The 14,772-nt window shown below is 43.4% G+C and overlaps 1 protein-coding gene across 4 annotated transcripts in view; it reads right to left on the reverse strand.

Moving 5' to 3' along the window:
- IQSEC3 (IQ motif and Sec7 domain ArfGEF 3) overlaps positions 1–13,636 on the reverse strand; it is a 93,769-nt gene extending 80,133 nt beyond the window's left edge. For all 4 annotated transcript variants that reach the window (XM_030263649.4, XM_072923914.1, XM_012569351.5 and 1 more), the window contains exon 1: positions 13,036–13,636. In XM_030263649.4, the coding sequence (XP_030119509.4) occupies positions 13,036–13,532 (497 nt within the window). In that variant the 5' untranslated portion in view covers positions 13,533–13,636. The remainder of the gene's footprint in view (positions 1–13,035) is intronic.
- Positions 13,637–14,772: the final 1,136 nt, after the last annotated feature.

Raw genomic sequence — 14,772 nt, forward strand, 5'->3', positions numbered from 1 at the left:
ACTAATTGTGCTTCTGGTTAGTGCTCACCTCAGGGAATTCGACAGCAGCAAATAACACCAGAATGGAGAAATAAAATAAATAGAGCTGGAAGATAATGAAGAGAGAGCGAGATTGTCGTACTCCAAGATCCTAAGTCTTTTCAAATTGAAGAAATCAGTATTGTCCTACAGTACAAGCTGAGAGGAGAAAGTAACTAACCAACCAACACAAATCTTCCTGGTAAGAGAAAGAAATTCCATAAACATCCAAGGCACATTCACATCCTGAAGGCATGTTCACCCTCGTTGCAGACCTCCCTTGCCACCTCTGCTGCTAACAAATGCAGCCTAGGTCTACACTGAACACACCCATTCACTGTGGTGCAAGTTCTGTAAGAATTCCCAAAGTGTTCCCACTCCCATCCATGCACCAGAGTGTGCCACAGAGCACTTGGGTCTGTGAACCACTGGATCTGCCCCAGAATAGAACGGAAAATCAGGCAGGATCCATTTCAAAGTGATGTCCCTGAGTAAAAGCTAATCAGGATAGACTAATGAAACTTGTTACCATCAAACCCTGTACTACAACCAGGAGGGATGAGTAAACACAAATGCTCTTCTTATTACTGAACATTAAAATTCAGCCCAGAACCCAATTATGCCAGATATATCCATCATACCAGAGCTCTTCTTGGGAGAGGCAAAAAAGATCTGACAGCACAAGACTGTCTCCCTGACTTGGTGATTGCATGTACTGCTGTGATTGTGCCAGGTGATGAGGGGACAAGGCTGCAGACCCCTTTATGTCTCTATACTTAATAGGAGAACAGGGGAGAGGAAATACAGCACTGGGAGGAAGAAACTGTGTCTTGCTAGGCAGTGTTTTTTGAAGAAGGTGCTCTGTCAACTTATTAACGTGCACTTCTGTGTGTGATAATTACTTTTTGCTTCCCCAAGCTCCATGCAGTGCCTGCCTCTGTAAGAGGCTTTTCCTTTGGCTTACATGAGAGGAATATTTCTGGTGTCTTCCATGTGCTTGCTAAGTTTTCTGCCATCAAAGCAAACTGAAACAGCAGACAACAGATTCTTAACCTACCTTTCTTCTCTACCCCTCATCATTCTGTGCAACTCAGAAATGGTTCATTGCTGCAAGAAATCTTGCTGGACTTGCATGTAATACACATTCACAGCCCTGCCAACCTGAAACCACGTGTCTCAGTTCCTCCTCAAATCCAATGCTCAGTTTTGTTTCCAGCCTCCACTGCTCATTCTTTCTAGTGTACATAACTGACACCGATCAAGGATGTCTGCTAAGGACTTTTGGCCAAATTACAGATCTTTAACTGGCCAAAATGATTTCTGTTATCAAGCTATCCAGGGACTAAATCAGATTTCATTATTTAGAGCAATATTATTTATGCCACAGAAGTGACCTCATAACATTTAACTCTTCTTGTCCTGTTTGTCTCTTTCTTTCAAGGCACTGTGCCTACTTGACAGATCAGAGCCCTGGGACACAGGTTTTACTCTCAGCTTTGACTAGTTAGATGTACTCTAACAAAACCTTTTCCATATCTTCATTCCCCCCTGTCAAATGAGAACTGCCTTTGTAATGACTGAAGGGTCTACTGCTAGATAGTAATGCATAAGAGACATTATTATTATTGCTATTATTATTAGTTACATTTGCATGGTATTTCTATTATTCATCCTGCCACAAGATTTTGCTATGGTTAGAGGTATACCAGCGCTTACATGCTTTCTACTTGATGCACTTTTAGATATTGGTAGGGTCATTTACTAGCAATATTCCACATGTGAGTAAGCACATTACTTCCTAAAGCACTTTAAAATGTAACATTAATGTGTATTTGTGCTCATCTCTTAAATGCAAGTGTTTCTGGTGTTAGGTCTGAGACCTGGCCATAGCAGACTGCAATGAAGCCTTGTAAAGAACTGCAGCAGATACGTGGGCTTTGATTCCTTTTATTTTATATTACCATTGGTGCTTGAGGCAGCAGGATGTAAATTGCTTAGTGAGGATTTGTCAGCATTTCAAATCTACATCACACAAAAGAAAACAAGTTCACAAGATGAAGACAATAAAGAAGGAGGCCTGTTGTCAATGAGACAAAACAGTGAGAGGTGTGTGAGGACAATTACTCTGGCATGTGAACAGGGAAAACACTTTTGTTCTCTGTGTGTGTATCTTGTGAGGGGACCCCAACATTTAACCTGAAAAACAGAGGTATTAATGGCAGGCAGAGACATCCCAAAAATCCTGCTATCTGCAGACATACTCTGCTGTCCTTTCTTAGCACTCTGGGTATTCCTTGGAGATCTTCAAAGCATTATCCAGCCAGGTTAAACTGCACTGTTTTATGAGATCTGATAAACTCTCATCACCCCACAGTGATGAGAACTAGTCACATAAACTCTGGGCATTCAGTAGTGGCCTCCTTCCTTATGCCTAGGAGTTGCTTACTGGGCTTCAACCAGTTGGTACCTGTTAAGGATAATGTTTAGTGTTTGCTGTTATTATGAATTTCTCCTGAGTGAGAGGCTTCATAAAAATAGAACATAAACCCCTGTCATTCCTTCCCTCCCTGAGCATCATTACAGTGGCACATGTAAATGAACCACACATTCAAAAACTTCATAGGAGCCTCTGCTGGGACCCCTGGCCCTTCTGCATCCTACAGTTTCACTGGGTCTTCTGCCTTTACCTTTGTAACTCCTCCCCACTGCTGTCCACTCTTCCATCACCTCATAACCTCCTGCGCAGATAATCTCTGCTGAAGCCCAAATGATGGCATATCCTATCTCTGAGTGCTGCAGAGGCTTCAGGGAGCATGCAGATGTGCACACCGCCGGGATATACTCCTGAGGCAATGCTCTAGCCACGCTTCTAGGCTTGGGATTTGGGGACTGGGTTAATATAGACTTAAAGGCAGCCTGAGGGTTGCCCTTAGCAGAGAGTAGAGACACACTGGAGATGCTTCACATCCTCTTCTTCTCCTCTTCCCCTGCCACAGTACTTCCTTTTTTCTGCCTGCCTGTAAGACAATTTGCTGAAAGCAAATAGTTTGGCAGAAGTCTAATCCCTGACTTAAAAACTAGTAGATTCTTTCTTCATTTTTGGGAGGCTAAATACCTTTAAATGTATGAGACTCAAACTCTTTGCCAACACTTTTCTTCCAACAAGGATACAATCTCGTATTCCGTATCAGCTTGTACACATGGCTGTGTAGGAGCCATGATAAATGAGGTGATAAAGGTGGTATAATAGTTTCAGTCAGAGCATGTCTAATGCTGAAAATATTTCTGTGTTCAGTTTAGCAAAAAGGAGAAACTCACCCCTTTCTCAGCAGAAACAAGTGAACAGCATTGGATGTTCTTGAAGCTAACATGGGGATCACAGCCCCCATATGAGTAATAAAGAATTCTTGGGGGAAACATTACAGCAGTTGGCTGTGCCATCCCAAATGAATGCCATGGCAAGTATGCAGAGAATCTGACAGTACGCAGAACTAACTCTAACTAGTTCCAGTGGTGGGACAGAAGTCAGCTCAAGAACACCTGTAACATCAGAATATGTGTATGATGTTATCTCTCATCTCTTCCAATTTGAAGCCACCTAGTTAAGTGAATTCAGCCAAGCAGATTTGCATTTAAGTGGTGACAGAATCTGTCTCTTAGACCTACCTAGATTGTAAAATAGCATGAATTACTGAGCCATGCAGTCTATCTACTTCAGAAGTTTAACTGGACATAGATTTATTAGCACAGAATGTTATAGAGGAAAATAACTTGAAGAGAGGTCTTTGGCATGGGATTCTGTGAATCCTCAGAGCAAAGGTATGTGATTCCTCAGATTCCCTGCTAGTTCAGATGAAGGTTAGTTATCCAGTGTCAGGGCAAATATCAGGGCAAATCCAGACACTCAGCTACTATGGTAAAGGGGGTCATGTGAGTACCTAGGCAGACACAAGCAATTTATGGTGCCCTACAGGCAATGGATTTACAAATTAAAAACCAGCAAGTTAAAGACAAGGACATCTGTGAGAATTCTGAAGTGACCGAAGAGCTGAACTGCCCAAAAGAGGCAGAATCAGGATTCCTCGAAAGGGAGGGGAAAGAATCAAGAAAAGAGGGCTGAGCTTTGTTCCTTAACTGAGGTAAAAAGAAAGGAAATAATCTCTACAAATATGGAGAGATACCTCTCTTTTCAAAAATGCTATCCCTTAAAAGGTCTGTGAAGAACCTTAAGGCCAAACAACACGGCTCCAGGAGGCAGATTGAAGGATGCTCCATGGAGGCAGGGTCCACACAGGAACTGCAATACCAAGATCCTGGATGTTGAGGTTCAAGAAGAAACAGTGTAAGAGCAATTCTCACACTGGAGCAGGATAATGTGAACCACTTCAGAGGAGTGCCTAGAAACCAACATGGCAAACAGATTGACAGCAATATCCTGAATTTTAATAGAAAGGTCAGAATTTGAAGAAACATCCAAAGTACAGCAAAACCTGAAGAATATTCCAAGCCTCCTTAAGATCTGTAGTAATTTCAGTGTCAATTTTCTACTTCTCTTGAAAATGACATAGATGCTTTAGTGAGGTTCAGCAAATATGAACTCTCTAGCAATAACTTCCTTAGCAGTAGCCCATTCCCATACAAGTGTTGGCAGGAGGAGCAACAGACTCCATTTGCCGGTGTTAAACCTCTACTGGTTGTCCCCTGAATTCCTACAGTAATTCCCAATTCTTTATTAACTTTAATATTCCAAGACTTCTAAGCAGCTATTAAAACAGAACACCAGTTCCAAGACAGGGTCACAGATTTGGAGTGGACTGTTCAGCCATCTGACGTATGCTGATTCAAGAAAACATCTAGGACTTGGTCTGTATTCCCTGGGTTCCTAAGCAAAATGTGATTTCTGTGATCATATAATATTTTCCTTTTTTCCTCCTATGCGTGTGTGTCTCTCTTTCTCCCTGTATGTATGTGTCTACGTTGGTTTCTGCTTTGTAACTGCAAATCCCACAGAGAGTTTCAACCAAGTTTCAGTCAGTTACAGTGATTTCAGAGATACTAACCTCTAGCAAGTTCCATAAAAGTAGCTGGCAGGGTGTAACAGAGAGAACTTTGTAGGTTCTCTATGATGGAAAGGCTGCTGAGTGAACTGAAGCCATTTCTCCACAGAGAAGTCTCCATGTTGGAGCGAGATGTTATAAAAGCCTCAATACCAGGAGAAGCTTAGATCAGAACTCTCATCTTGTTACGCATCAGAAAATGTAACTGTGACACAGATCTTCCAGAAGCCAAGCTTTATTAGTTCTGCAGATCACAGATTCCCTTGTTTTCAGCTAGAAGAGGGCAGGAAGGATAAGATTTAATTTTGTATTTAAAATCACTTCAATTTCATCAAAATGTTCTCTCTTAGTGATTAATCATGGAAGATATTGATCCACTTCTATCTCTCTCAGAAAGTGCAACTTCAGACCACATGAAAATAAGAGGTAAGCAATGAGCATAAAACAATACAATAATACCTGTGTGAGAAGCAGGCTGTGCAAACATAGCACAGAAAAAAGAAAAAAAAATCATTATCTAAAGAGCAAATATATCTTTATAACCCTGAAGTAACAAAACTCCTACCACCTTCTATTAAAATACTGTAAGAGAACATCACAAACCTATTACAGGAAGAATGAGAATGCTGCTTAATGGTTTTCTCATTGTTCACTGTTATCTCTATACATTGCTATCCATTGCTATTATCAGCACTCATTTACACCAGTGGAGGGATGTGTATTTCTGTGTGAGGACAGATTCACAAAAATCTGGCACAGATCCTCAGGTGACATGAATTGTCACGGCTGTACTGACATCAGTAAAGATGCACTGATTTCCTCCAGCAGATTATTTGCTTCTCTGTATGTAAAAAACACAGAAACTAGGTGCTGTTTCAGCTTGGCTCAGAGGCACTTCTGTGGACAAATGCTCATGCAAATATTCTCTTTTTTTTATGTGCAAATATACATATTGCCTTGCAGTACACATTGCAAGAAAGGACAGGAGCTTTAGGCTGCTTCTTATGCTGGAATTTAGAAAAAGGATTGTTCCTGGTCTACCTGCCCACTCCTGTCTATAACAATAGATTTCCAACTGCTTTGTCACAGATCTTAAAAGACACAGAGATGAAAGGGTCAGTCCAGCATCACAAGTCTGTTAAAAATAAATTTAGGAGGCATTAAAGTTTGATTTTAGGACTGCTAGTCCAATGCTCGAACTGAGATCTTAAATAGAGCCACAGGGCAGAAAAAATCCAACAGTCAAGACTATCATTTTCTCACCTAGGGCTTAACTAAATGAAATTACATATTCCAGAATAGATGAATACAAGAATAATACCTGTTTGTTTCAAGGTACATCTCTCTGAGGGAATAAAAAAGGGAATGTATATATATATATATATATATATATATATATATATATATATATATATATCTACATATAATGTTTAAAATTAAGAAAAAAGATAAAATGGTCACATTTCAGACTCTGTCTTTATAAATTACTCTTTTCTTTTTTTTTCTTATTTGTTTTATGTGGTTCCATGAAATGTGGACCAAGTAACAAGCACAGGCTACAAGTAATTCTAAAGCAAATAAAATATTTTCCATCTCTTAAACAGAGAATTATTTCTGGCTTTCTATAATGTTTTCCTTAGGGAGAAAAACAAAAGGTTTCATAACTGAGACTGGAAAAGGGAAATAAACCACTGCTGAACTAGGAAAGAAAGAAGAAAACAAGCAACCTAAAATGGCATTTATAGGGAAAATAACAGGAAAGCAGAAGATGAATAAGAAAGATTATGAAAGAGAGTCAGGAGATCTTTTTTCCTGTTTCAACCTGCATTCCAAGGCAAAAGGGAAAAAATACAGCTGAGAAATTTCTACAGTCCAATAGATATATATATTTGTGTAGAGGTATTTTAGCTTGCAGAAGTGCACATCATTTTATCATGTGAACTCTTTTTGTAATGAGTAAGTAGATGTCATAATTAATAGAAGACCCAAATTCCAGCTGACAGGCTCTGTTCTGGCACTATCTAAGGACTAGATGAGCATTCTGAGGTGAGATTTCTCTGTTTATTCTGACTAAAAGTGTAAATAATTTTAAATATGGCGTTGGTGGGAATGTGTGCAGTCTATCTCATATAAGTAGCCACCTGCTGCATGCATAAACTGTCTGAACCTTGCCTAAACTGTGCACATCATTTAATGAAGGATCTGGAAGTGCCAGTTGCTGCAAAGAGTGGGACAGCCAGCCCAAGAGTCACCTGGCACTGAGGCCCTGGCAGAAATTCTCAAGGGCGTTGTTAACACCTACTCAGCTGGGACATTTTTCCCTTAGTACCCTTCCAAGCAGCAACGTGTGTATTATTTTGAATGCTAACAGTGTTGCCATGTGAGTCCCCTGGTCCTAAAGTCTTCTCACAGAGCCTTAACTTGGATCTGCCTGGAAGGTGAAAGCAAATGGGTCGATACAAAGCATATGGAAGAAAGGTACCCTTGCCACCACAGAAGTTCTGTTTGCAACAGAAAATACAGCTGAGTGACATAAAAATATCACCATCTTATTTAGAAAAATTAAAAAATAAAAAAGCATTTGCATCCCTTATTATTTAAGGATTTTAAATTTTAGCTTTTCGCTGTTGTTTTCAGGCCCCAGCTCCTCTTGCTAAATGATGTGTACAAGTCTTTGCTATTCCAGCTACGGCTCTAACTGTTCAGGAAGGTTTCAGGAACCAGATAGAGAGGAGGTGTCTGTCCAAAGCACTGCTAGATATTGTTTCACAAAAATTCCTTCCTTGATATTACTTCCTGATGCTCCCATCCCACCAGGAAGATTTCCCACAATAGACATTTCAGCCTTGACAAAGTATTGCTCTGGCTGGGACTTTATACAGCATCCTACTGAAGTCTTATCCCTGTGGAAGTCCTTGTGCTGTCCTTACTCAGCAATTTTATAGCTAGAACTTCATCCTGAACCCTTCCTAAGTGAAGTCCTTTTCCATCTCTCACTTCATCTATTATTTCTTAAATATTGTCGCGAATCACTAACTCCATACGCCTCTGCCCAGGATTTTACAGGCCCTGCTGTAGGTAGAATGCAGATGTGTGTTATAAAGTATGTCTTAGCTGAGTGCAATGGAAGAGTTATGGATATATCTTTAAATTAGATGTAGTCAAGGAGAGTCTACTTTCTGTTTTCCTCTCAGTGTGCTCTTTATGCCAAAATCATCTAAGCAGGACTTTAGCATCTGTGAAGCTGTGCCAATGCAGACCTCTGTCATTTGAAACCTGCTTACAGCACTCGACTCCAAATAACTTCTGATGCTGAGACAGTACATTGCTAGCAGGGATTTGCAGAACCCAGGGAAGCACCAATGCAACTATTTCTGGTGTGTGAAAGCTCAAGGGAGTTAAAGCCTGAAATATGCTGGAGGAAATCTGAGACGCTGAAAGAAGAGGGCAGAAGTAGCATTCCTTGTGTGCCCAAAGTGAAAAGAATGGATATCTGGGGTACACGAGCCACTTGGAATTGTTCTGATCTTTTTTTTTTTTTTTTTAATTGCTGCAGGTTTTTTTTTTGTGCTGGTGCAATGCGCAAATACAGCAAAATATGTTAGTGGTAAACCATAATATTTACAGTTGTTGTTAGCTCCTATTGAAATCAGTAGGATTTTTTCTAATGTCTCTACCCTGGAGATAATCCACAGAATAGTACATCAACTCATAGTTAAAAAGAAAGATTATGGAAAACAGCACCTCTGCATATGCAATATCTTCATTTTAAAGTTACATAATTGAGCTTTTGAAATTAACAAAAAACCAGCAAAGAGTCTCAGAACACAAGAGCAATAAGTGAATTTAACATCATCTTTTAAAACTTGCCCCTTTACTAAGATAAAAAAAAAATTATCCTAATTCAGTACAAAATAAAATAATATAAATTTCAGTCTACTGCAAATCCAAAATGAGCTATAAGACCTCTGGAAAAATGTGACTTTAGAAAAATTCTTCTAAGGGTTCATGGACTTTGTTTTGCATGAGGAGTTATCTTGTAGACCAAACACAGGCTAATAATTTAAAGACAATACTTAGATCCATTATGTCATGCTAGACAAAGACTGTTTCTATGTCTTCTTTTCACTGCTGATTACATGGTTAAAAGAAGACTTTAATGCCACTTTAATACAGAATGTTTGTGAATTGCAGCCATGTCTTTTAATGGAAGGAACTATAACAGATTATTAGCTATTATTCTAATTGTATTTGTCAGAGTGAGTTTTCCTGCTAATGCCTGGGCTCAGAACAGAAGTCCTTCCATAGACAGCTCCTACTGAGAGTTTATCTGATAAAAAACAGCAGAATTTGGGTCATTCAGACTTAATCTGCTAAATTCAACCCTGTGGCATTTCCCTGATACTCAGTGAAGGGTACTGGGGATTGGCAAAGAAGGTTGTGTTCTGATAAAGAAGGGATGGAAAAATTATATTCTCAGAATTTGCCGACACTTTGGGATGGTCCCTAAAGACAAGAAGCTGCCTAGTAAAGGCGATCTGAGCTATGCTAATTTAGCAACCTGTATTTTTGAAGTAAAACATTCCATGACGAATGACCTTATTTTTTTGTTTTTAAAACTGTGAGATGCTTATGCAATAGCCTCCTAAGGTAGAAAGAGACAGATGCCATGGAATAATAATCAGCCTAATTCTTGCTGAAAATCTCTGCAAAAATCTTTCTCCTTTTCCTCCTCTCCTTTCATAGGTAAGCTGAGTACCACCTTTCCCACACAAAGACGTGCAGCAACAATTAGGGGTCTCTGCATAGGTCTGCAATTCTTCCGTTTCCAGAGATAATCTTGTTTTTGCTTGGGTTTGGGTTGTTTTTTTGGGTTTTTTTTTTAAGCTTTAAAGAAAGAAAAGTTGTCCATTTTTACAAAAACTAACAACAAAAATAAAGATGAAGTTTTCTTTAAAATAAGAGAGATGCTTCTTTTGCAGAAAACATCCCTTGCAGAAGACTGTTCTAGCTGACATGAATGTCCAAAAGCTCAGATCTTCACTTCTATCCAGAACCTGAGGTAATCTGGGCTGCAAAAAAACTCAAACCTGATTCAAAATGAGCAAAATTCATGGGCTGTGTCTGAGGTGAGAAGGACCAGCACACATCCACACTTAGATATTGCAAAAACCTCCTGTTTTGTGAAGGCAGAGGAAATTCCATGCCTGGACAGAGACGACAGTGCTGCCTGGGTGCTGCTGTAACCCCTGCTTTTAGCCACTGTATCCCAACATGCTAAAATATCCGTTTTGTTCTATTTAGAGTGGCCATTTTCTGTAGTGAGCAGTCAGTCCTCTATTCTTGGCTAAGAAAAAAAAAAATTAGATAACATTTAATTTCAGAGTTTATAACAGGGAAAACCATGTTTGGACATGGTGGGGGGGGGGGGGGAAGAAGTATGAGAGAACAAATACCTGGTCTGTGCAGGTATTAACATATATGTCCCCTGCTGTGCACAAAAGCAAAAATACAACTCACAGGTTGGCGAGCTGAATCATAAGGTATATTGGGCATCCTGTCAATTGGTGGTGAAAGACTCATCACCTTCCATCCAAGCTGCCTTTAAGTTAGATTTTGCAGTCTCTTTGATTTCCCTCTAACAGTCAGAGACGGGAGAGAGTATGGAACTCAGTATACACAATCAGTGGGGGGAAAAAAAGAACCTGCAGAAATGAGAAATGTAGACTGTTTGGCATCTCTTATATTTCCTTTTCTATACAAAGGTTTTGGTTTGCCTAAGCTATAGAAGGAAACAGAAGTTGTCTATTTTAATCTTCTTGAGCAAAGAACGCTGCAGGGATTGCTCTGTTATCCCCAGCAGCAGCCCTGACTTTCCACAAAAAAGGCTCCATCCAACCTTCTATCTATCTATCTGAAACAGAAAGATCATCATATGATATATCAGCAATCAGTTTTGTTCTTAATGCACTTCTCTTTGTGCATTTTGGCATGAAGAAAGAAACCCTATGATTCTTCCCCCAGTCATATCCCACTGCAAAAAGAGCTCGGATAAGGAGAAAGTATTTAGTCTTATGCAGAGAAATTGATTCTTCAGTCAGTGTAATGACGTATGTTAGAAACTCTGTGCAGAAGCAAGGAAAGCCCTTGCTGAGATGATGTTTCTTACAGAGCCTTCACTGCAGGGAGTCGCTCCTTAAAAAACAGTGAGGTTGATTATGCATTTTTATTTGGGTTTCTTAGTGGTTTGACTGGAGGGATTCAAACCATGCTATTCTGGATTTACACCAACTGGCATGAGTTCAGAATCTGGCCCCACTTTTTTTTTTTTAAACTCCAGCTATTTCATGATGAATTAGAGCCAGATCCTGCAAAGGCTTACTACCTGCATTAATACTTTGAGGAGCCCACTCACTTCCTCTAAGTTGTGATTGAAAAATTGAGTCTTATGGTGCAGTATTTTAGAAGCAAGCATATGCTCTTTGGGATTCAAGCATGCTTTGACCGTACCTATTCCTTTAATAGCATTTCTTTCAATAGCAATATCTTCACTGATTTTCATAGAATCACATGATATGTGATAACAAGCTGTTATGGTGTAACTCTGCTTACACCAGTGGAAAATCCAGCTCCTCGTTGTAGTTCTGCTTGTGTATTCAAAACGAACATGAGAGAGAAGGGTCCCTTTATTTAAATTGTCGAAAGAGAAAAGGAAGATGTTTTGGGCTTTTGTACTTCATTTGTGTGCTTCATATGTACTTGTGTGTTATGCACTTCAATTGTTTTGACATCACTATAACAAAGACAATAGAGACAATTCTAGGAAAGACTTTGATCTAGTTTTACTACTTATATTAGTTTCTTTCTTCTCTAAAAGAAGCCACACTAGAAAGTATGCTCCTTCTCCTTCTAACTTTACTAACTCTGGCTTTCAACCAGAAAACATCCCCCTGCTTTCCAAGTGCCTAAACAAAGGAAATCACAATACTGACTGCAGCTGTAATTACCAGCTGGTGAACTGATGGCATATACTGAATACATAATCCAGGAGAATGTTGCTCTTCAGTAGTAGCCCTTTCCACCTATAGTGCTGGAATGCTCACCCTTGTTTACTATACATTCATACACACACAATACATTTCAGTTTCCAGTACTAGTAGTCAAGCTTTCTTCACTGAAGACAAGAGACCAGCAAAAAATTCTTTGTCCTTATGGAGAGCTGGATCAGTGTCAGATGCCACACACCAAAAAAAACAAAACAAAACAAAACAAAACAAAACAACAAAAAAAAAACCCAAAACCAAACCAAACCAAACCAAAAACACACCAAAAAAAGAACTTAAAAAACAAACCACAAAAAAAAAAAAAAAAAAAAAAAAAGACAACCCACATGCAAGGGCGATAAGAACCATAAATGTCAAATCTAAGTACAGCATCTGTATACATCACGTGCAATAATGCACCCCTTACATCAGTGAGGGCAGGAAAACCCCAGCTCACTCCAGGGAGGATGGGGTTTTATAGACAGATACCAGCAACTTAAGGCAAGCAGAAGCGACCACAACGCTGCTGTGCTTTACGAGGCTTCTCTCCGCCTGGCTAAACCGCACTCATCGTCGATCACGGACTTATTTATTTCTGAGAGACAATGAGGGCACGATGCCGTGTGTGAGCACCGCGGGTGAGCTGTCCAAGGGGCTCCAAACGGGCCACAGACACTTCTCCGGAGGAATGAGCGCAGTCAGCCGCGAGGCTGATGCGTCTTGGAAGCAGCATCCTGGCTCCTCTTTGCACTCTGCCTGCTCTCCCCGAGATCGCACCGAGGGAGGGATTCCCCACCCACCCACACACTGCCTCTCCCTCCTTGCGAGGCTGCAGCGGGGTAGAACCCCGTTCCCGGCTGGATGCGGGCCCGGAGAGAGCCGCCACCCTGCCCGCCCCCTCTCCCCTCTGCACTTACTCGGCTCTCCGGCTCAGGACGCCTTTGCCGATGGCCTGGGGGGTCTTGTGCTGGAGCAGCGCGGCACAGCAGCCCTTGTCCCTGCCGTCCTTCTCGGCGGGGTGCTGGTGGGGCTGCGCCGCGGGGTGCTGCTGGCCGGCCCGCCCGCCGGGCCCCGCCGGTGCCGCTTTGCCCGCGGGCGGCGGCGGCTGCGCCGGGAGCTGTTGGTGGTGCTGAAGCGGCTCGGGCTGGCCCGGCGGCGGCGGGGGCTGCTCGGCCGGCGGACCCTGGGGCGGCTCGGCGGGGGCCGCCGGCGGCTCGGCGGGGGCCGGCTGCTGCTGCTGCTGCTGCTGCCCGCGGAGGCTGCGGTTCTCGGTGCTCAGCTCGTCCAGCCGCCGCTCCAGCTCGTCGATGCGCTGGCGCTGGGTATGGATGAGGCTCTGCTGGTTCTGCACGATGGCGGTGAGCTCCTTCAGGTAGAGCACGGCGCGCACCGGGTTCTCCAGCAGGCTCTCCATGCCCCGGCCGCCGGCGCGGGCCCCGCCGCCCGCCCGCTGCCCGCCGGCGCTCCGGCCACAGCGGCGCGGGATGCGGGCGCGCGCCTGCCACGGGCACGCGCCCCCGCGCCGCCGGCGGCCGCGCGCTCCCGCGGACGGGCAGGAACGGGAGCGGCGGGAGGGGCCGCGCACGCGCGGGAGGCACCGGGAGGGGCCGTGCGTGTGCCGGGAGCTGCCGTGTGCCGGGAACCGGGCCCGACCGTGTGCCGGGAACCCCCGTGTGCCGGGAGCTGCCGTGTACCGGGAGCTGCCGTGTGCCGGGAGCTGCCGTGTGCCGGGAGCTGCCGTGTACCGGGAGCTGCCGTGTGCCGGGAGCAGGGCCCGACCGTGTGCCGGGAGCTGCCGTGTGCCGGGAGCCGGGCCCGACCGTGTACCGGGAGCTGCCGTGTACCGGGAGCCGGGCCCGACCGTGTGCCGGGAACCCCCGTGTGCCGGGTCCCGTCCCGCCGGTCCCGTCCCGCTGGTCCCGTCCCGCCGGTCCCGTCCCGCCGGTCCCGTCCCGCTGTTCCCGTCCCGCCGGTCCCGTCCCGCCGGTCCCTCGGCAGCTCCTGCCGCCGCCCCTTGCCCACCCGGCTGCGCTGCCGGGCGGAGCGGCAGATGCCGGGCGAGCCCTTGGCAGCCCCTCCAGAACCTGGTCTGCTCCTTCTCCCCGACTGGCGTTTCTGAGTGTTGCTGTGCTGTCGTTGTCCAGGGCGGCTCCAGCACCTCAATGTCCTTTGTGTAACCTGAATGCTGGGTTAAATCTCTCAAAAGCAGATTTCTGAGGAAAATGGATGTTAAAGAACTTGGAATTTCTTGTGTCCTTTAGGTTCTATGGAAGAAAGCTAGGGCTTATTGCAGAGTTTTGCTAGGGGTGTAGCTGCCCTGTAGGGCAGGGCCTTTGCTGTTAGACTCCATGCAAGTTTTCTTCATTTCTCAAGAAATACCTTCTCTTGCCTTTCTTTATCCACACCCATAAGTATTTGCCAACCTACAGCCTTGAGTTTGAGAGACTGTGTGCTTTCTATTACATTCATCAATTAATAACCTGGTTAAGGGTAATAAAATTACTTTCAGTAATTTCTGTGTAGATCCTTGAAGTTACTTCTGTGACGGGTAAAATCCTATCCAATCATTGTGAGTGCAGAAGATCCAGGAGGCATCACGAACAGTCAGGTTTTAGACAAGCATGCCAGTAGATTTGACTCACAGTACAAGTACT

Source organism: Taeniopygia guttata, chromosome 1A, assembly GCF_048771995.1.
Source record: "Taeniopygia guttata chromosome 1A, bTaeGut7.mat, whole genome shotgun sequence".
In the NCBI taxonomy this organism is placed as follows: Eukaryota; Metazoa; Chordata; class Aves; order Passeriformes; family Estrildidae; genus Taeniopygia; species Taeniopygia guttata.